Here is a 20,952-nt window from a genome sequence, read left to right as displayed (position 1 = left end):
GTATTGGGCTGTGATGAGTTCGAGGACGCCTGCCATCTATTCAGGCAGGGAAGATGGTGCCTGGCGCATCTTTGCAGGTATTAGAAAGAAGTCATGACTGTGTCAAGTGGTTACCGTTCCACAAGGCAGAGCCTGCAATATAGGGAAAGCTAGCGTGGTGGGACTTGGAGAAATGTACGTGGCAAACAGTAATGACCACTTGACAAGCTCCTACTATCACTTACTGACTTAATTATCCTAAGAGCTTTTTGAGGTAAATGGTATTCGGATAACCATAGAAATGTGACTTGAAGCCAGATGTAACAAGAATCATCTGGTAAAGAAATGGTTTGAATCCAATCCAGAAGTGAAGCAGCTGGAGGGGTTACTGAACATCAGCTACCCAAACCAGGTGATAGAGTTGAAAGTGATGGTTAAAAAGTTAGATTCCTAGAGGAATTCTCATGGCAGGAAACAGGCCATCTGCTGGGGAATTGGAAACTTGTCCATCACACCGCAACAGAGGCCCGGTGAGTGTGCATCTGTGGTGCCAGTAGAGCCAGTGCGCCTCCAGGCCTTGTAAAATTATTTTCAAATCTATGACCATTGATCCTCAACTTCCTTGAGGTGATCAATTTACTGCCTTCAGTAAGTAAAGTTCCTTTTTCATCTTTCCCAAAAAGTTTGAGCTTTATGTATGAAGATGAAGACCTAAATAATATCCATAGAATCAATATTTTGTTATAATTTAGGACTAAAACATATGTTTGTATTTTAAGGGTTTGTAGCACTTAAGAAAATATGACATATTACAGAAATTTGACAAGTTAGCTTTGAGATTCCAATTTGAGACCTGTAATTTATTTTAGACCTGTGACCTAAAGTTGAAAGCGTAAAATGATTTGTTTCAATCGAGTTCTGGAATGTTCAAAAGAACTTGAGTTTCTCCACATTTGTAAGTTTAATTTATTAGATTCCCAGGAGCTACTTAAGGACCTGGGAAGATTTACTTTGTTAGGGTTTTAATTTTATCCTGTTAGGCATTTAAAGTGCTTATAAAGTAAATTGAATAGGTTACGTTTATAAATGCAATTTAAAATGTTGCAGGAGTTTGGTGATAAAAATCTAAACAATGATTACCCACATGGGTTAAGAATCGACTGGAAGGAGGGGCGTGAGCATACTTTCTGGGGTCATAGAAATACAGTTGACCCTTGGACAACACAGGTTTCAACTGCACAGGTCTACTTACACTTGGATTTTTTTCAGCAATCACATTGGAAAATTTCTTGGAGCTTTGCTACCATTTGAAAAAACATTTTCTTTTCTCTAGCTTGCTTCATTGGAAGAATACAGTGTATAATACATGTAACATACAAAATATGTGTTGACTGTTTATGTTATTGGTAAAGCTTCCAGTCAACAGTAGGCTATTAGTAGTTAAGTTTTGGGGGAGTCCAAGGTTGCACGTGGATTCTCGACTGTTTGCGGGAGTTGGCACATGCTAGATCCTGAGTGGTTCAAGGATCAACTGTATTTCGTATCTTGGTTAAGCTGTTGGTCATGTTGGATATCATAATCCACTGAATTGTCCCCTAAGATTTATGCATTTCCCTGTATATAAATTTTACCTCAATTTTTTAAAATGTCGAGGAACTCAACTGATTTCTAGATGGAGTTGACGGTTTTAATAGAGTGAGTCTGTTCAACTTGGAATAATCAAACATTGATTCAAGGACCCCCCAAGAGAGATTATTCTTGGTTTTATAAGACTTCTTGGATTTATGTACAGAATAATGAGATTCATAATTTGAATTTACAAGTTTAAGGGAGCTACATAGTGATTTGTTGATACAGATACAATCCTTGGGCAAACATCCTCATGGTCTTTAAGTGCATGTCTATTTCCTTCCTAGTTGATCAGACTCTTTGGGCCTCAGGACACTTTCTTTTCCTCGCATCTCCTGCATGTAGCACACAGCCCCTGACTATTGAGAAAATGGGACTCTCCCAGAGAGACCCGCTGCCTACTTCTGTCTTCCCTCTTTCACTGTGCATTTGTGCAGGTCAGCATGTCAGATAAGTTCTCATGACCTAAAGAGCAGAAAGGGCCCTTCTTGAGAAGACCATACACAGAACAGTGTTTCTATGATGGTAGATCTCAGCAGCCACAGATCCCTGGAGGCAGTAGTGGGGCAGGTGAGCACACGAGGAGCTCCACGGAGCATGAGGGATCAGTCACTGGCTGAGGGCTAAGAGCATGGGTCTGGGCTGGCAGGGGAAGTCAAGATGAGAGAGCTGTCCCTTGGGTCACTGCTGAACTCTTAAGGGAAGTCACAGTGGGTCTTCTCCAGCCCCTCATTGTAAACCTATCCCTTTCTGTAATATTTGCTAGGATACCCTCTCTATCCCTTCTGGTTTATAAAAGAAAAAATGACCAGATAGCTACTTTGAATCAAGTTGGGGAAAACACTCTTGAACACTTGCACATGTGTAGGAATACTCAGCCTAGGTGTGAAGATGGCTTATAGGGGGACATTTTCAGTATCAAACCCTCTTGACACACACACCACACACACACATACACTCAAAATTAGCGGACATCACCCTTCCTCTTCCAGAGCAGGTTAGATTCACTTTTCCCTGTCCTTTTGGCAAAGCCCATCCTGTTCAGTGGCAGTGCTCTCCCGACCTCCCTCCCACTGCCCCTCCCACTGCCCTTGTGACTTTGACCAGCACCACTGCCATAGTTTCAGAAGGAAACCCTCGGAGAGCGGGTAAGCACGGATAGCTTCAAAGAGAGACGGTGCAGGCCCACTAGGTCAAAGAGACAAAGGCAGTCAATTAGAAGAAGGCGAGGTCAAGGAAATATACCCCCAAAATTCTGCCTCCCAGTTCACCCTTTTGCCTTTGGATCTGTGTGAGATCAGCCATAGCTAGCTCTCTGCAGCTGACCCTGACAGGGCCCTTCCCAAGGGGAAGTAAGATACAACTGGCCCTGGTGTTTCTCCCTGCATTCCCGGGTAACCAGTTCAAGATGCCTGCCCCCCACCTGGTGTTGGGATGGCCCTCAGCCCGCGGCTGGCCGACAGACATGCTCAGGGCCTCCTGAGGTTCCCAGCTCCCTTCTGGCCCACTCCGAGCGCTGGAGACCAGTCCCACTTCCGTATTTGGCAGCAGACCTGCCCCAGCCACTCACAAACACCAACTGCCCCATTTCTGAAACCCTCTGGAACCACACCAGCCAACTGAACTACCATCAGAGCCATGTATATATATATATATATATATATATACCATTTAAAATTTCCAAGTAACCATATTTTTAAAAAAGTAAAAACAAATAATAAACAAAGCAAGTAAAAACAAATTTTACTAGTACATTTTTTTTGACCTGATATATTCAAAACATTATCATTTCAACGTGTGATCAATACAAAAATGATCAGTGTAGGCGTTTCGTATGGCACATCTCAGTTCAGACAAGCCACATGCAAGTGCTCAAAAACCGCAGTGGCTACTGGCTGCCGTACTGGAGCACACGGCTCTACAACTTCTGTAACCCATAGTTTCACAGTTAATTATGTGGGCAATTGGCGTGTTTGCCAATTGTTCTCTAGTGGAGTCATTCTCTCTAGAGGGCAAAGTTCTGTTTTTAGCATAGGACCCCGCGTGGTGCTGTGCACACTGTGGGCACTCAGCAAGTCCCTGCAATTGCTTCATGCGTTATCACTGTATTGTCAGGTAGATACATGGGGAACCTCCTCACTGGAGAAGAAATGAGAGCCTCCTCATTTCCTCTCACTTCCCTTCCTTCACTACTGACACTACTGCCAAGATCTCGGAAAACCAGTAGCTTTAGCTACATATACTTTAAGTGGAGAGAGAAGTAAAGGTGGGAGCTCAGAGCAGGGGCTGCATCGAAAGTGTGGTTTGCTGGCAGATCCATAATATGTAGTGAATTAAGATGTGCGTGGTTCCCACATTTATAGACAGGGCTTGCAAAGAGAGTGTAGGCTTATTTATCTTTGGTGCAAAGTGTTTCTTTGTTTCAGTATGTCATCTGAAAATGATGATGCCAAAGAGATGATATCCTGATATCCTAAAGGAAGGTGGTTTCTTTCGTATCTCTGACAGCCTCGATCTAATCTTAAGGGAAGAATGGGTGCCTAGGCAACCAACGCTAACAAGTGCCCTTAATCAGAGACCACATGCACACGTTAACGTAGAGTCAGGCTCTGGCTACTTAAACAAAGGCTTGCTTTAATTTTTTCAGACTGAAGTATTTTTTCCTTCTGTTTTTCATGAAATGGGCTTAAAGAATTCCTCTTGTTTGTGGTCTCGAAAAAAATTAGAACTCTGCCCATCAGGTCCGCCCTTAAGGGTTCTATTAAACACTAAGAAGGCTTTGTTCTTGGTGATCAAATTAAAGCAAGTAGTGTTTCCATTACCTGGCAGAGTGCCGCCTCCCCACCACCCCCTGAGCCTGACAAGTGTAAACAGAGCATTCTGTCTACCAGTTAGGAAGGTGAGAGGGCAACATCTGTCAGATTTGTATATAGAAATATAGTTGACCTTTCAGATAATGGAGGGAGGGAGGGAGAGGGGGACTTCTTCATGTAGTCCCTAATTCAGCTTCTTAAAAATTCAGTTTTACTGCAGAAAACTGTACATATTGAGGCCTAATGCTCTGAAACCATTGTTTTAGAAAGGCAATAAAAATTTTACAATGAGTTGACATGGTGGAAAAATGAGGGTCTCTAGATAAAGAAATCCATGTATTTCAGCCTGACTCACTAGACTTCATGTTTTTGTTCCCAGGTGCCATTGCCTGCCCTTGTTCAGAGTTAGACCCATTTATGGTCAGTCACACTGAATGTTTGTGAGTAGACCTGAGGCCCCAAAGTTACGAATGACCGAAGTCAGGATAGAAAGCACTGTCATATGCGAACTCTTGTTCAGCACTGCAATTTGTTGTAAGTCATTTGAGCTATAGGAACAAACCCAATGGAGGACACCCGTGCCCTTTGACCTCCACTGGAGCTCTTAAGAAAAGTCCAGATTGTAGTGCCCTGTAATGTAGACACGCCTGTCTGTAACTGCCAGTGCCATGCCCGTAGCCCACCCCGTGTCCCCGGGCCTGGGGGCTTCCAGCTGAAAGCCGCTCAGACTCTGGGGGCTTTTTCTGCTGCCTCTGCCCGCCCCCCCTAATTCCAGAAGGGAGTTAATTCCTTCCTCTCCTCCCCTAGCAGACTTCAACCAGCCACCGATGGAGACATTGGGGACCTAAGCCTCTTCCTCCCCATCAGCTGGAGAGTTCTGCACCCTTTCCCAGAGTTACCCATTGGGGTTAATCTCCAGATGCCCACAGTGTTCTTGGTACGGCGCATCTTACTGACGCTGTGCCTTCCCCCGTCTCACTTCCCCGCCCCCTGTTGGAGTTTCCTGGAAGCCCCGAGCACCTCCATCCTAGTCTCCAGCCCTGCTTGGAGAACAGAACAGCAGACCTCCTCTAAATGGGGTGATGATAGAACAGATCCCTTTTCCCCAGTGTGACCATAGCTCACATGTTCAATTTCCCTAAACTCAACTCACTTTCACTGTATTGTAATAAATGGGAATATGAAACGTGGGACATCAAAGCCATTTAAAAACTGGTCTACTAGCCCCTGCTGGTATTCTAGAGTGTCAGGCCAGATATTTCATAGATATTACATACGGATGCATCAGAAAGACAGAACAAGGCTTAACATTTTCCAGGTGTACATTCAAGTGCATGTCTTATCAGTGATCTAATCAAGCATATTTCACTCACTGTAAGAAATACCAAAGCGCAGGGATCCAGTCCTCGTTCTCCATAGCTTTGCAGGGGAGCACATGGCATCTGTACTTAGTAACTCAAGCCTGAATAGGAGTCCAACTTTGTATTTTTCCAATACATCGCTATTCAGCAATCATGGAACAACTAAAGAATGCTGCTTAATGAGAAATGACATGTGAGATTGAAAATGAGTAATGGAAGGTCGTGGGATAGAAGCTTCCTCTTTCCATTAGGAATGACTTCCTTTCCCTGAAGCACATACTACCTCTGTCCTCCTTGGCACTCAGTTAACCATCCTATTCTGTAAGTTATTTTTCAACTTCTGACCACAACGTTTAAAGGCTGATTTTTGCCAAATTCATTTGTTGAAAATTACCTAATAGAAAGTACCACGTTTCAGAAACTTTATGAAAAAGACTGGATAGAAAGAAACAAGTGCCCGGAACAGGTTAATAGATTTTTTTTTCATTCTGTGTGCCCAGCCCAAACGGAAGGGTGTGGGGCATTTGTTTCATTAAGTGTGTAGTTAATAAGAGAAAGGAAGGGAGGAGTTTATTGTTTTTGAATGAATTATGAGCAACACCTTCCATTCTGCTTCATTTTGGAACTGCTTTGAACAGCTACCATTTAAACACATAAAGAAAAGTCTGTGGCTTCAAAGTCACAAGTGTAAGATTGAAGTCGGCTGCATGTACTCTGAGAAGAACGTCATTGGGAAGAGCATTTGTTGTAACTGTGATGGAAGTGGGCAGCGCATCACGGGGAAAGAACTGCAAATGTTTTCATTTTCAATTTGAAATCCTGTGAATTCAGTAATGGCAACTCTTCATGCCTTGAAGGAAAAAAACTAATATTGATCTATTAAATACTATCGGCCAGCACCTACCATTTGCCAGATAGCTTACAGATATTTGCATTGAAAGTATACAAATGAGGAAACATTCTCACAAAAATTCAACACATTTTTCATACCACAGCTTTTTGACTCCAAAGTTCATGATCTTTTCTTCTATGCAAGAGGTTGGCAAACTAGGACCCTAGGGCCAAATCTGACTCATCACCTATTTTTGTAAATAAAGCTTTATTGGAACACAGCCATGCCATTTGATTACATAATGTCAATGGCTGCTTTCATACTATGGCAGCAGGGCTGAGTAGTTACAACAGAGACCATATGGGTCACAAAGCCGAAATATTTACTGTCTAGCCCTTTACAGCAAAGCTTCCCCACTCTGTGTCGTGGGAGACTCCTCTGCTCTCCCCCTCCCACTCCCCACCCATTGCATCAGGAGGGAGCCTTTCAGGAATGCATTTGGGATTTGTAAGTAACTCCAAAAATGCTGGATTTAGTCCTCATGTTACGGCTTCCAAAGCCATTGTTTCGGTGAAAGATGGATGTGGATAAAAGTTCTGATTCATGCTAGAAAGCACAGGCTGCTGGTCCTAGAACGTGTCGTGTTGCTTCTGTATGGACATTCCAGATAAACAGAGTTTCTTAATAGTGATAGTTATCATTTATTAAGTAATTATTATGAGCCAGCCATTTTCAGTGGCTTTCCATGTACTCATTCATTTAGTTCACACCACAGCCCCACCGCAGGCGTTGTCTACCTTGGCGCTAGTGCCATTCCACAGGTAGTTCTCTGTTGTGGTGGGGGCTGTCCTGAGTATTCTTGAGTGTTTAGCATCATCTCTGGCCTCTGCCCACTAGGTTTCAATGGCACTCTAACCGCACCCCCACCCCCTATATCTCCCATAGTTGTGACAACTGAAAATGTCTCCAGCCATTGCCAGTGTCCCCTGGGGAAACACCTGGTTTACCAGGTAAGAGCTGGTGTTTTCTTTGTAGTTGAAGCAAATACCCAAGAGCCTACAACTAATAATAAGGAAGACCTGACATTCATTCTTAGGAAGACCTCCTCAGGATCCTGTGTTCTGAACTCCTGCCTCCTCTAGCCCTTGTTCACTAAATTATTTCACCTTATTTGACGATTTGCAGACATGCGCAGAGCATCTTGGATAGGCATGTGGTGTGTGCTCCTCTTGGGAGGAAAATTCATTTCTGTGAAGCTTCAGAGTTTCAGGCGTTAGCAGTGGCATCCTTGCCGGACAGTTTTATTGTATTGTTACTGATGTGTTTCATTTATTAATAAGACTTGGTGCCCAGCTCACCACAGTGTGGGGCCATTTTTAATGGCATCTCGCTTCCTTATCTAACATTCAAGCTTATAATCATAGAAACCTTAAGAAAAGAAGCATTATCATGATGTTCCGGGGAGCTATTTTTTGATCCCATAGCAGAAACAGAGCAAAATCCCTCCTGGATAATTAATTGATATGTGGAAGTGGTCCACTCTGGGCCAAGTCGTTTTCCACCACATGTAGCTTCTATCCATGCCATCATTACTGTTACTTCTCACCAAAAGCACTTTATGAGATGATTCCATTTTTAACTTTTCTGAAAAGCCTTTCCTGGGATTTAAAAAGTTCTGGTTGAAAATGTTCAATATTAAATGAACATATTAAATCTTAAAAAATATTGCCCTGTAATCCAGTTTCTCCTCCAAAGACAGGGACCCTGGGAACGTGGCCATTCTCTCTCTCATCTATTTGAGCTAGGTCCACAAGCATTTGACTTTGGTGTGAGAGAGTTTCAGGGTGAAAATTACATATAAACATATTAGATGAATTAGTCATACAGTCTGTTCTTACTCAATTCTCCTTGGCTCGGTTTTATATACAAACTCAAGTATTAGAGTCCCTTCCATTGTTCCTTCTGGCAGCTCTAACTTCTGCCCCAGGGTCTGGAATGTTCAGCCCAGCTGCCTTTGGCAGTAAAGCCCAGGCACCCTCGGATCCACATAGTTCTCTTAGCACCTGGGCAGCGGTCCAGCCCACCGCCCTTGCACACAGTTGCCCCGGACCCTCATCTTCCTGGCCACATGATCAGCTTATCTGCAGCTCACTTGTGTTTCAATTGCTCCAAACCCTGGGCAGGTTGGGCCAATGGGACGGGGGCTCTCCTGGGCTCCAGAATTCAGAGCCAATGGTGGCCCTGGAGTTGTGTAATGCTAGGGCCCCTGTTTCCTCAACACCCTAAAATAAAATTCCCTTTCTCCGGCACATCAGGGTTACCCTCTCCTAAATCACTTCCGTGCTTGTATTTGCATGTGAATAGGAAATGACCTATCATGTCAGCACATCCTTTGCACAGGAGAACTTTGAGGGTTTTATCCTGAAAGTCGAGAGATGGCTAACTCATTTCAACAAAGCACTGCAAAATGAGAAAATTAGCATTTCTAAAATGCATATTAGCCCAATTTCGCCTATGAGAAACGACCAGATATTTTTCCCCATTGATGTTTGCTTCTAAGAATTCCCTAAAATGTTTCTAAAGGTGGTAAGGCCACACGTGTCTGAAATCTCCTGATGTTTATACTCTGCCATGAACATCTCATTTTGCAGTTGAATACAAGTCAAATTAAAAGCAAATTTTTAGAAATACTTAGAAACTGTTTACAGACTGCTAAAGAACATTTCACAGACACATAGTGCAGTTCTTTGTGTGTGGATGTAATTAAATCCCTTCAATGTTTATACATACGTGACAAGAACAAAATAATAAATGGTCAGCCCCACCCCACCCCTTCTGTGAAGTACTGTAACACTATTATAGCAGAAGGCTTAGCAGGCAGACTTTTTGCTGGGTGTTGCTAATCAAGTGCTGGAGCAAACAGCCACCCACTGATGTTATGATTAACTAATCGGGAAAATGGGTGTGCATCACTGCTTTCGTGAAACGGCAGCTGATACACGGGTGTCTTCTCTCAGTATTAATGGGGCTGAGTGGCCCTTGGTGCAGAATTAGATCTCAGGGCTCGGAGGGCAAGACATGACTGTTGGCCTTCTATGCTCATTGCATATTTGACTTCCAAATTTCTCTCCCGTTAGAGCTATAAAGAGTCGGAAAGGTATAGTTTGTTAAAGAGAAGCAGTAAAACTACCCTACGTGTAGGGAAGAGTGGGTTAGGAACCCCCTACAAGCAAGACTCCGTTCTTTTGTGTCATACTTACATGATTCCCCTCCCCATTCTACCCTTCCTGCCCCCAAAACACTTAGGACAACTGTGGACACTCTAGATAGTAAATAAACATAATTGAGTTCCCTTGTTCTCTGTAGTGATGTTCTCTAAAATCCTCAGAAACTCTGAATTGGCTGATACTGAACCATTGCTCCTCAGGGAGACACACACACACACACACACACACACACACACACACACTTCCCTCCCTCACACAGATGGTAATCTTCAATCCTAAGAACAAGTCATCCTGGGCTATTCTGTGTATTTTAGCAAAGAGAAAAGGAGGTCCTGAAGTGTTAAGTACTTGCCTGAGGCTGCCCCATGGACAGATGCCAGGTTAGGGACCCAAACCATCCCCCTGCTGGCAGAGCCAGAGGGCCGCGCCCCGCCCCTGTTTGTCACAATCCTGGTTACGTTTCCATGCTCTGCGCATGTCTGCAAAAGGATGTGTAAGGCTGCGAGTATTGATTTTGAGGTCACAAGCTACCTTTTAAATTCTAGTGAGTAGGCAAATTCGCAAATACAAAATCTGCCAATAGTGAGGATAGGCTCTCTCCTTCGTGAGGAGGTAGCCTGTTGAGAGCAGTTGGGGGTACCTGCAAACACCCTTGCCACATCTTTTGCCTGGTTCCATTTTCACCCCTCAAGAGACTTGTCAGAGAATTCTTGTCTGACCATCAATCAAAAGGACCCCACTGTCAGCCCTACTCCATCCCCTGACCCTCTTTAATTTCCTTTGAACACTTGTTACAGTCTGAAATTTTTACTTATTCTTGACTTGTCCAGCCTGTTCCCCTGCACTTACATGTAAATTCTGTGGTAACGGGAACTCTGCCTTTCTTGGACCCACTGTGTGCCCAGCCCTCAGAATGCTGTCTGATATGATACCCTACTGGAACCCAGCTGCTGTTACTCTAATGAATAAATGCACAGACAGATGAATGAATCAGTGGTTGTGCATGGCTCTTTCAGAGTGAAGGCTGCAAGTGTTTTATGAAAATAATCAGGACTTAGTCTTGTAAGACACTGGCTCTGGCACTTGCAGCCTCAGATAAGGTGTTAGGGACGAAAAATATATACATTACGTTCATAACTCCTGAAAGAAGAAACAGATTCTGGCGGTATTGAGTTTTTGTCTAACTTTAAAAGAATCTGAGTACTTTGCGAGGAGATGAAGTGAGCACTGAGGGCCCGAAGACGGTGCTGGGGGAACGGGCACTTTTCCAGGTGGGAGAAGCCGCTGTGACCGCAGCTAGAGGTGGGCACGTGCTGCTGCTCAGTGCGCCAGGTGCCCGTGCCCAGGGAGGGCGAGGCCGAGCTGAGGGGAGCTGAAAACGGTGGACTCTCCTCCTGAGGAGCTGACTAGACATAGGAGTGCAGTTGAGATGAGCGGGGAAAAGCAGCAGTGAGGAGCCTGGAATGGAAAGGCGCAACTTTAAGCTATATTTTGTCCTGCAATGTCTAGTGCTCTGAAGGATAAGCGCCCTGTTCCAGTGTGGTCCAGAGGTCAGGTACAGAAGTCTCCTGCCACAGGCCATCATTCCTATATGATCTTCATCCCACTCTTGTCTTTAGGTTAGGGACGACGGAGGAGACTTTACACATAAAGATGGAAGTGTAGGGCTCTGAAAGGAGGTTTGGAGGTTGTTTCTTGTATGTGTAAATAGGCCTGACTCAAAGCCCTTCACTTCCATCAGCCTTAGTCATTTATGAATCAAAAGTTGTGAATCAGAAATGAATCATAATCAGCTTCCAAACCAAACCTGGGAACTAGAAACATATGATTATTCTGCAGGTAACCAATAAGCCCTATTTGAAGCCATATTTGAATTAATAGCCCATATGTGAAATGAAGTCCAATGGAGCCATTAACTTTTTTAAAATGACATAGAAATAGCGAAACTGTGGAAAACCTCTTTGTAGTGAAAGAATTTTAGAAACAGAGGATAGTGTTCAACTTACCTTATTGTACCTTTTGGAATATTAAGAATGCTAGACTTACAAAAATTTGGAAGCTTCATCAAAGTAGAGAGAGATTCAACTTTTCTGGCTTCAGGGGAAAGTCAACCCTGTATTCTTTGAAAGATCTAAGGAAAATAGCTGGCCTAAAACGAACAGATCATGTTTCCGAATTCCTGGGCATTTATATTTCGGGGCAGTGGTGGTTGTGGTTATCAGCTTTCTCAAAACATAACTTGGCTCAACAAACTAGATTTCAATCCACTTTTTTGCAAAGCAAACCTATCCATCTTAAATATCTAATAGAATTTGGATTAAATTGTTATGATGGCAGCTGGGACACTCTCCCTATCATAGAGTGACCTCACTCCCAATGATTTTGAGAGTGAAATGGATCCCAAGCTAAATCAGGATCTGTTAATAACAGTGCTTCTCAGTGCAGGCAATACTACCTCAGATTTGTCTCTGGCTTCATAATATAAGTCATTTCCTCATCGATAATTTCGTGTATTTACCACAGTAATCTCACAGGGCTGAGAAAGCAGACATTATTCACCTCATTTTACAAAATAAGAAAGCTTAGAAATGGAGGTACTTCTTAGGTTTCTTGATATCATCCTACGAGAAGAGCTAGTACTCCACACTGCATTTCATGGCATCTATTCTAGAATTCCTGGTGGGGTCTTAACAGGTGTAGTCAAAACCAGAATATCACTGAGCACAGACTGTGTTCGCAGTAACATCAGAACCTGACTACTTCATGATACGGTCAACTGACTTTTGACAAAAGTGCTAAGACACTTCAGTGGAGGAAACAATAGTCTTTTCAATAAATGGAGCTTAGGCAACTGGCTATCCGTAAGTGACAGGATGAAGTTGGACCCCTACTTCGCACCATACACAAAACCTAATTCAAAATGGCCCATAGACTTAAATGTAACATAAAACTTCTGGAGGAAAACAGAGGCATAAATCTTCACGACGCTGGATTAGGTTTCTTAGCTGCTACACCAAAAGCACAAGTGATGATAGAAAAGCAGATAAATTGGACTTTGTAAAAATTAAAAGCTTTTGTGCTTTGAAGGGCACCATCAAGAAAACTCTTAAGACGACCCACAGAATGGGAGAAAATATTTGCAAATCACGTATCTGCTAAGGGACTTATATCCAGAATATATAAAGAAATTGTATAATTCAATGATATGAAGACAAGCGACCCAATTACAAAATGAGCAAAGAATCTAGGTAGTCATACCTCCAAAGTAGATATACATGTGGCCAATCAGCACCTGGAAAGGTGCTCAATGTCAGTAGTCATCAGGGAAATGCAAATCAAAGCCACACTGAGATTCCACTCCACACCCACTAGGATGAATTAAACAAAAAAGGCAGACAATATCAACTCTTGACAAGGAGGGGGAGAAACCAAAAGCCTCATACACTTGTTGGAGTATAAAATGATGCAGCTACTTTGGAAGACAGCTTGGCAGTTCCTCAAAAAGTTAAACACTTTTTGAGTAGATGTGTGACCCAGAAATTCCACTTTATACTCAAAAAGAATAAATACATATGTGCACACAGATGTGCATAGCAATATTATTTGCAGTAACAAAAAAAGTAGAAACAACCCAAATGAATGGGTAAACAAAATGTGGTATATCCTTAAAATGGAGTATTATTTGGCATTAAAAGGAATGAAGTACTGACACCTGCTATGACATGGAGGTGTCTTGGAAACACTATGTTAAGTGAAAGAAGTCAGACAAAATGGGTCACCTATTGTTTGATTCTGTTTATGTGAAGTGCCCAGAACAGACAGATCCATAGAGAGACAGAACGTAGGTTACTGGTTTGCTAAGGCTGCAGCGGGGTGGGGAGTGACAATGTAGAGCTACTGAGAAGGAGCATGGGATTTCTCTTGGGGAGCTTGGAAATGTTCTAAAATTAAATTGTAATGATCATGTAACTCTGAATCACACGAAACTGTACACTCAAATGAGTGCATTTGGTGATAAGTGAAATATGTTTTAGTAAGGCTTTAAAAATAAATCAATGCCCTCCCCTGCTAAAAAAAAAAAATTCCTTAGGATGTAATTTTGTTTCTACTCATTCTTAGAAAACCAGTAAATCCAGTATCTTCATAATGAGTGCTTGTCTCTTCTTGGAAGGTTATTTCCACTGTCCATTCACTCAACAAATAGTTTTTGAATTCCTGTTCTGTGCCAGACATGGTGCCAGGCGCTTGGGAGAGGTGCCTCATTTAACACAACGGCCAAAAGTCCCTGCCCTTACGGAGTTTGCATCCTGGACTTGCCTTGACTGGATGCTCAAGTACATCTCAGCCCTTAGGGCTCAGGCCAGGAGATTTTCAAGTGCTGGGTGCTACTTTCCAGAAATTTCACCTTCCCCATTGTAATGTGCCCATGGTTTCAATATGATCCCATCCTTTTCACAGCTCTGTTGTAGTCAGTTATTAAACTCAGTTTCAGGTCAAAAGGAAAGACAGTAAGTTTTTTTAGAGTAATGGAGTGTCAAGTAAATATTTCCATAGAGAGCTGAGTTTATTTGGGAAGCCTCCAGGGGAACTGGAAATCATGACATGAAAGTAATGGAAAGGGAAATTGAGCCCTGTGATGAACTTCCTTGAAGTATTAGTCCGAGTTCCATAATCCGTACTGGTCCATCAGTTCACTTTTAATTTTTTCTTTTGTTCATTAACATTTAGCAAATATATCTGTGTGCTAATCGAACATAGGACACGGTCTTGTGGTTTGCTGCAAATGGTCAGTGACCATCATCTGCTCAATGAGAAATTATCTTCAGTAGTGTCTCTGCTGTGTCTTAGAAGAATCAGGAGTAAAACCCATGGAACCCTGAGCTCCAGAAAACAGGACAGGATTTCTCTGAACAGGCATCAGTGGATTTTTATCCTGAACTCCTGACCCTGCTTCCGGTTTATCTCATAGAGAATGAAATTATTCTAGTTAAATAAGTATCCCAAATCAAAAGAGCTTAATGGCTGGGCCATGTCTCCTCCCTGAGGTACACTAGAGTATTCAATTATGCTATTGTCTTTCTTTGTAACACTGCAGCTTCACCTGCACTGTGTTAAAATACAAAAAACGAATGCATGCTAGCTCTATTTCCCACAGCTGTGATTTCTGGGTCTCTGTGAATAAGCATTTCAGAATTGTCAAGAGGTGGAGGAAATAGTGTGTGCGGAGTATTTCCCAAGCCCAGTTGCCAAGAATGAGCTAACTGTAACCTTCCCTTGCATACAAAGAGTCTTAAAAACTGTGAATACAAGCCATTCTACGGTGATCTACCTTTCCAGGAGATTGGCACACTTTCACTGTGGAACCTTGGTCTTTCAGAAGTATACACTGGAAGTAAAATTTAAAATAATGTCATAAGATTAATAAAATACTCAACCATCCTTTATCTTTTTTGATGTTTTTTATAGTGATTTCATACAAAGTTGATGTCTGTATTTTAAAGAAAAGTTAAATAAATATGATGTCACCTTGCTATCTTGTTTTTGGAAAATTTATCCAAAAGAAATTGATAGTAATCTATCCTCCATAGAAAAATAATATTATTAGTCTTTTTAACTTTTTACGTTTAACAGGCCATAATTGCACTTTCTTTCAAAATATAAAACCAGGAATTGCAAATATATTTCAAGTGTCAGTTTCTAACAGTTTGATAATAGTTACGTATATGTTGTGTTAAGAAAGGTTCTGAGGCTGAGTCTGGCTTAGCAGACTGCTATCATTGGATAATAATGTTTCCAGAAATGCAAGATCGGAAGTGGACACATAAATCCTATATTTGCCAGGCCTGCATAATTGGAAGAAGAGTTGACATTTAAAAATATCTTTTCAGCAATTACCAACAACCTACCAGTCTACTTAAAAAGAGCATTTCACTGAAACAAAGGCCAAATTAATGCTTACCATTCTATATATCCCATAGGTCAATGCATCACGTCAAGAAGCCAAACTGATGGAGGAGTGTGATCTTCTCATTGAGATCATTCAGCAAAGACGACAAATTATTGGAACCAAGATCAAAGAAGGGAAGGTAGGATTTCTAGAACAGAAGATTTCATATTCTCTACCTAGAGAAAATATATTTCCACATAGTAGCTTAGGAAATATTGAATACCACCTTTTTCTATATTTTCTATAACCTCTTAAGTCTTTAAACATAGTTCAAACCCCTTGGTTGGCCCTTCCCCCCACCCCCCTTTCCTTGTATTGTCATGGTCTTCTGCACACACCAGTAATGTATGCGCTGTTCCATCACCCAGCTCCAGGGACAGCACAGAGCTCTGTCTGGCCTGTCGCAGCCCTTGTTTCCCATCTCTCTTCTTGATGAGAAAGTGGGTTCTTCAGAGGAAGAGTTTGTTTCATATTTATTGCTATAGTCCTGCACTTAACACAGTATTAAATAAGCATTTAAATGAATTAGAATTTTATGTATAGAAATTACAAAGTGCTTTCTCATGACCTTGAGGGCATTTATATAGGTATAATTTCATGGTGGCAAAAGTCCAATAGTTTCACTGTATCACATACCATGTGGATATATTAATAGTACTTTTTTCTAATGTTTGTATGTTTAAAATTCCTATAATCTTACAGTACACTATATTCAAATGCAGCTCACAAATTTATATTCTTTATGGCCCTTTCTCATTTATTGAAAATTCATTCAGAAACTGTTGGTAACTTTAGAACCATTGCTTTATTCTAATGATGTTTAAATTAGTTTAAATTAGTCATGTTTATCAAAATGTTATGATCCATTTTATTTTACCCATTTCTCTGCCACCCTCCAAAGATAATTTTGAAAATATTTTAAAAATAGGCATTCATTTAAGAGCCAATAAACTCATGAATTTTTACTATTATTGCTCATAGGTATAATGAAAAGTATAATTAAATCAAGTTAATGAGTATTAGGTAGTACATGGACATTACAATAGCTAATGTATGTGGTCTTCTCTGTTTTCTACAAAATTTAAAAGGTACTTCTAATATGGTTTAATGTTTTAGATGACTTTGTCTCTATAGATGGAAAAATATTTATATATGTAAGTTGTGATGGTGATCAGAAAATGAAGCTGTTAGAGTGAATTAGCAAATCAATAGGAAATTATTTCTGGCCAAGGACTGACTCAGATGTGTTAAGAAGCTACTTTTCCCCACATACAAATTCTGTAACGTAGAAGAACCCTGAGTGTCAGCCTGGAATCCTTACAGGATATATTTCCCCTCTGTCATCATGCCCTACATGTGTACATCTCTTAATACCCAGGTTCTCAGGCACAGGATTACCCGGAATACAGCCGCAGTTAATTATTAATATGCATATGGAAGGTAATTTGTTGCCCAATGCTCATATTAGTTTCTTATTGCTGGCATAACAAATTACCACAGGCTTGGTACTTAAAACAACACAGACTTATTATTTGACCTCCTGGAGGCCAGAAGTGCAGACACTCTTACTGTGCTGAAAGTCAAGGTTTCAGCCATGGTATTTCTTTCTGGAGGCTGTTCCTAGGGCAGGATCCACATCTTGCCTTTTCCAGCTTTTAGAGGCCACCCACATTCTTTGGCTCCTGGTTTCTTCATCATATCACTGTACCTTTGTTTCCATCTCATCTTTCTCTGACACAGACTCTCTCTTAGAAGGACCCTTAGAACTGCATTGAGCCCACCCAGACAGTCCAGGAAAATCTCCCCACCTCAGGATCCTTGGCCTAATCACATCTGCAAAGTCCCTTTTGTCATGTAAGGTAACGCATTTAAACCCTCCTGGGATTAGGATATGGGGCCGCTGAGCTGCTTGGAGGGCCCTTCTGCCTGCAGTGACCCTCCACCACAGCCACCCGCCAGCACGCTTCCTTGCCCTGACTTCACTTCCCAGCGTGAGGGTTTCTCCGATGAGCCAGACCAAAGCAGTGAAGGGGCGCCGCAGGTCCGTCCATGGTGCTGCGTGGCGTTCATGCTTTGGGGCACCCACTCCCCACCACACACACACACATCAGTGAGAAAACACAGTAAGATGGAAAAGCAGAGCGACATAGGGGGACCCCAAACAAGGTAAACCTCTCCATGGGCCAGAAATGGGTCTAAACTACAAAGCTGGTCTTGTAGCTGAGACACGGGCCACTGGGAGTACACCTTCAGCTCCTGTGGATAAATCGTTCTTTAATCATTGGGGCAAGGCAGCTGGACATGCTCCAGACGGAATGGGGGACTGAAACAGGCTCCCTGGGCAATGGCATGGGCCGTATAAGGCTTCTCCTTTCATTAAGAGGGACTGCAAACGATTATTGCCAACCTGTACCTAGGCCATAGCTTCTAGCAACTTCAGACCTGGAAATCTGGAGCAAGTCAGTTGTTGGGTTGGAGCCTGGCTATTCCTGATGCACGAAACAGGAGCCTCAGAAATGCAGAGATAATAGAAGATTACAGAACGAGGCCTCCAAGGGTGAGGTGAACGTGACTGTAAAACCATCGCACAGAGTGGACTAAGCAAGGAGGGCGGTGAGGGAGAGGAACATGATGAATGACTTCTTCCTTTGAAACTGAAACTCAAACCACTATTTCAAAGCGTATAAAGAAATCCTGAATTTCTAAAAAGTGCAGCTAACAAAATCAGCAAAGACATTCTCTCACCCCAGGTGACATTAATGTTATGGAAAATATTAAAAAGATGTCCAAAGGGTAAATGAAGGAATAACTTCTGTTTCAACAGAGCAAAAAATTGTGAAATCTCAAAAGAAGGATATGAAATAAGAAAAAATAGATGTGAAAAGAGCAAATTAGCAGCTTGGGCAGTAAAAAATATAGACATTGTGAAAGTACAAAGAAAACTCAGCTGCCGGGGAAATTTGGAAACTGAGTTTTAGCCTCCACGTAAAGGAGGATATCTACATGTGAGAATATGAAATTTGATCCATGCTTCATACATTAGACAAAAATTAAATCAGAGTGGATCATATACCTAAATGTAAAAGGTAAAAACTACACAACTTGAAGAAAACGTGGGAGGAAATCTTGGTGATGTGGGTTGGCAGAGATTATTTATATACAATGCCAAGAGCATAAAAGAAATATTTATAAATTATATACATAATTATAAATTGTGTTTCATCCAAACAGAAGAACTTCTCTTCAAAGGGTACTGTTAAGAGAGTATAAAGACAAACCACAAATTGGGATAAAATATTTATAGATTATTTATCTAATAAAACACTTGTATCCAGAATACATAACAAATTCTTAAAACTCATTAATAAGGAAACAGATAACTCCTTCACCAAGATGGGTAAGAGATTTGAATGCCAGTGTACCTCAGGGAATCCCGTTGCACGTTTGGTTCCAGAGCAGTAAAGCGAATATGGCAGTTAAGCCAAGTTATGTTTGCACTATACTGTAGTCTATTAAATGTACAATAGCATTATGTCTAACAAAACAGTGTATATACCTTAATTAAAAAATACTTTATTGCTAAAAATGCTAACCGTCATCTGCATTTGCAGCAAGTCATAATCACTGATCACAGATCACCATAACAAACACAGTAATAATGGAAAACTTTGAAATATTGCCAGAATTACCACAATGCAGCACAGAAACATGAAGTGAGCAAATGTTGGAAAAAATGGCACTGACAGACTTGCTCCATACAGGGTTGCAACAAATGCCTTCATTTTGTAAAAAACACAGCATCTGCAAAGTGCAATAAAATGAAGCCAAGTAAAACAAGGTGTGCCTGTAGAAACATTACCAAAAAAGGTATACGGATGGCAAACAAGCACATGAAAAGATGTTCAAACTCATTAATTATTTTAAAAAATGCAAAATAAAACCTCGATGTACCAGATTACTTACTTACCAGAAGGGTGAAAATTAAAAAGATGAACCATACCAAGTATTGTGGAGAAAATGGAGGAACTGGAACTCTAATACACTGTAAGAATGAAAATGGTACATTTTGGGAAACTGACTGTTTCTTAAGTATTTAAACATTCATTTACCATATGATCCAGCCATTCTAAGTGTTCACACATCAAAGCATATGTCCATATAAGACTGGTACATGAATTTTCATCTTAATATTACGGGCAATAGTCCCAAACTGGAAATGGCCCAAATGTCCCTCAGTGGATGAACAATTTGTGACATAAGCATACAGTGGAATAACATTCAGGAATAAAAGGGAATGAACTATTAATACATGTAACAGCATGGAGAGAGCTCAATGTAGTTATGATGAGTTAAAGAAGCCAGACAGAAATGCATGAGTATATTCACAAGGAATTCTAGAAGTGACACTCTTCTAATCATCTCCAGTGACAGAGAACTACTCGGTGGTTGCTCAGACCTGAATGACAGGGAGTGGCGTGCAAGAAGAATTACAGAGGGGCAGGAGGAAAATCGGAGGCATGATGTACATGTTCATTACCTTGAATGTGGTGACTATTTTATGGGTTTACACGTATTTGAAAACTTATGAAATTTGCACTTTAAATATGTACAGTTTGTTAATTATATCTCAGTAAAGCTGTTTATAAAACAAGTAAATGGTACATTTATATAATATAACAGTCTTCAGAAATCAAAATTCATGAACTAGGGTGATACGTGTTCATGTGGAAAAATCACAAAAGTATAAGCAAGTTTTATAATGATTTGTGTGGAATGAGTGGTGTTATACATATATACACAAAAATCCCAGAGTGTTCAGGCGTATATACATAAATGTGCTTGGGGGAGTGAATTGAAGAGGGTGTTTTCCTCTGGAGAGGGTCCTGAATGAAATGAGGGAGGGACACATATGGGCTTCAGTGCTACCAGTAGCATTTTCCCTCCTTTTGAAAAATCTGTCGCCAGTCTGATGAAAATATTGAGATTTGGTAAAACTGGTACTGTATACAGAAAAGTTGATCATGTCCCTTTAAAAATTGTGTTTTTGAAATTTGTCACTTTTTTAAAAGTGCACATTTGCCCAGGGACATTATCTCAGATGGCAATATCAGAAAGCAAACATGACTTGGGAAATGTGAGGGTCCAGTTCAGCTTTCTCTTGAAT

The 20,952-nt window shown here is 41.3% G+C and overlaps 1 protein-coding gene across 6 annotated transcripts in view; it reads left to right on the top strand.

Moving 5' to 3' along the window:
• The window catches only part of MID1 (midline 1), a 332,705-nt gene that overhangs the window by 271,715 nt on the left and 40,038 nt on the right, over positions 1–20,952 (top strand). For all 6 annotated transcript variants that reach the window (XM_037013449.2, XM_037013448.2, XM_037013450.2 and 3 more), the window contains exon 4: positions 15,820–15,927. In XM_037013449.2, coding sequence (XP_036869344.1) covers positions 15,820–15,927 — 108 coding nt within the window. The remainder of the gene's footprint in view (positions 1–15,819; positions 15,928–20,952) is intronic.

This window comes from Manis javanica, chromosome X (assembly GCF_040802235.1).
Source record: "Manis javanica isolate MJ-LG chromosome X, MJ_LKY, whole genome shotgun sequence".
Taxonomy (NCBI): domain Eukaryota; kingdom Metazoa; phylum Chordata; class Mammalia; order Pholidota; family Manidae; genus Manis; species Manis javanica.
This window is presented reverse-complemented; position numbering and strand designations above follow the sequence as displayed.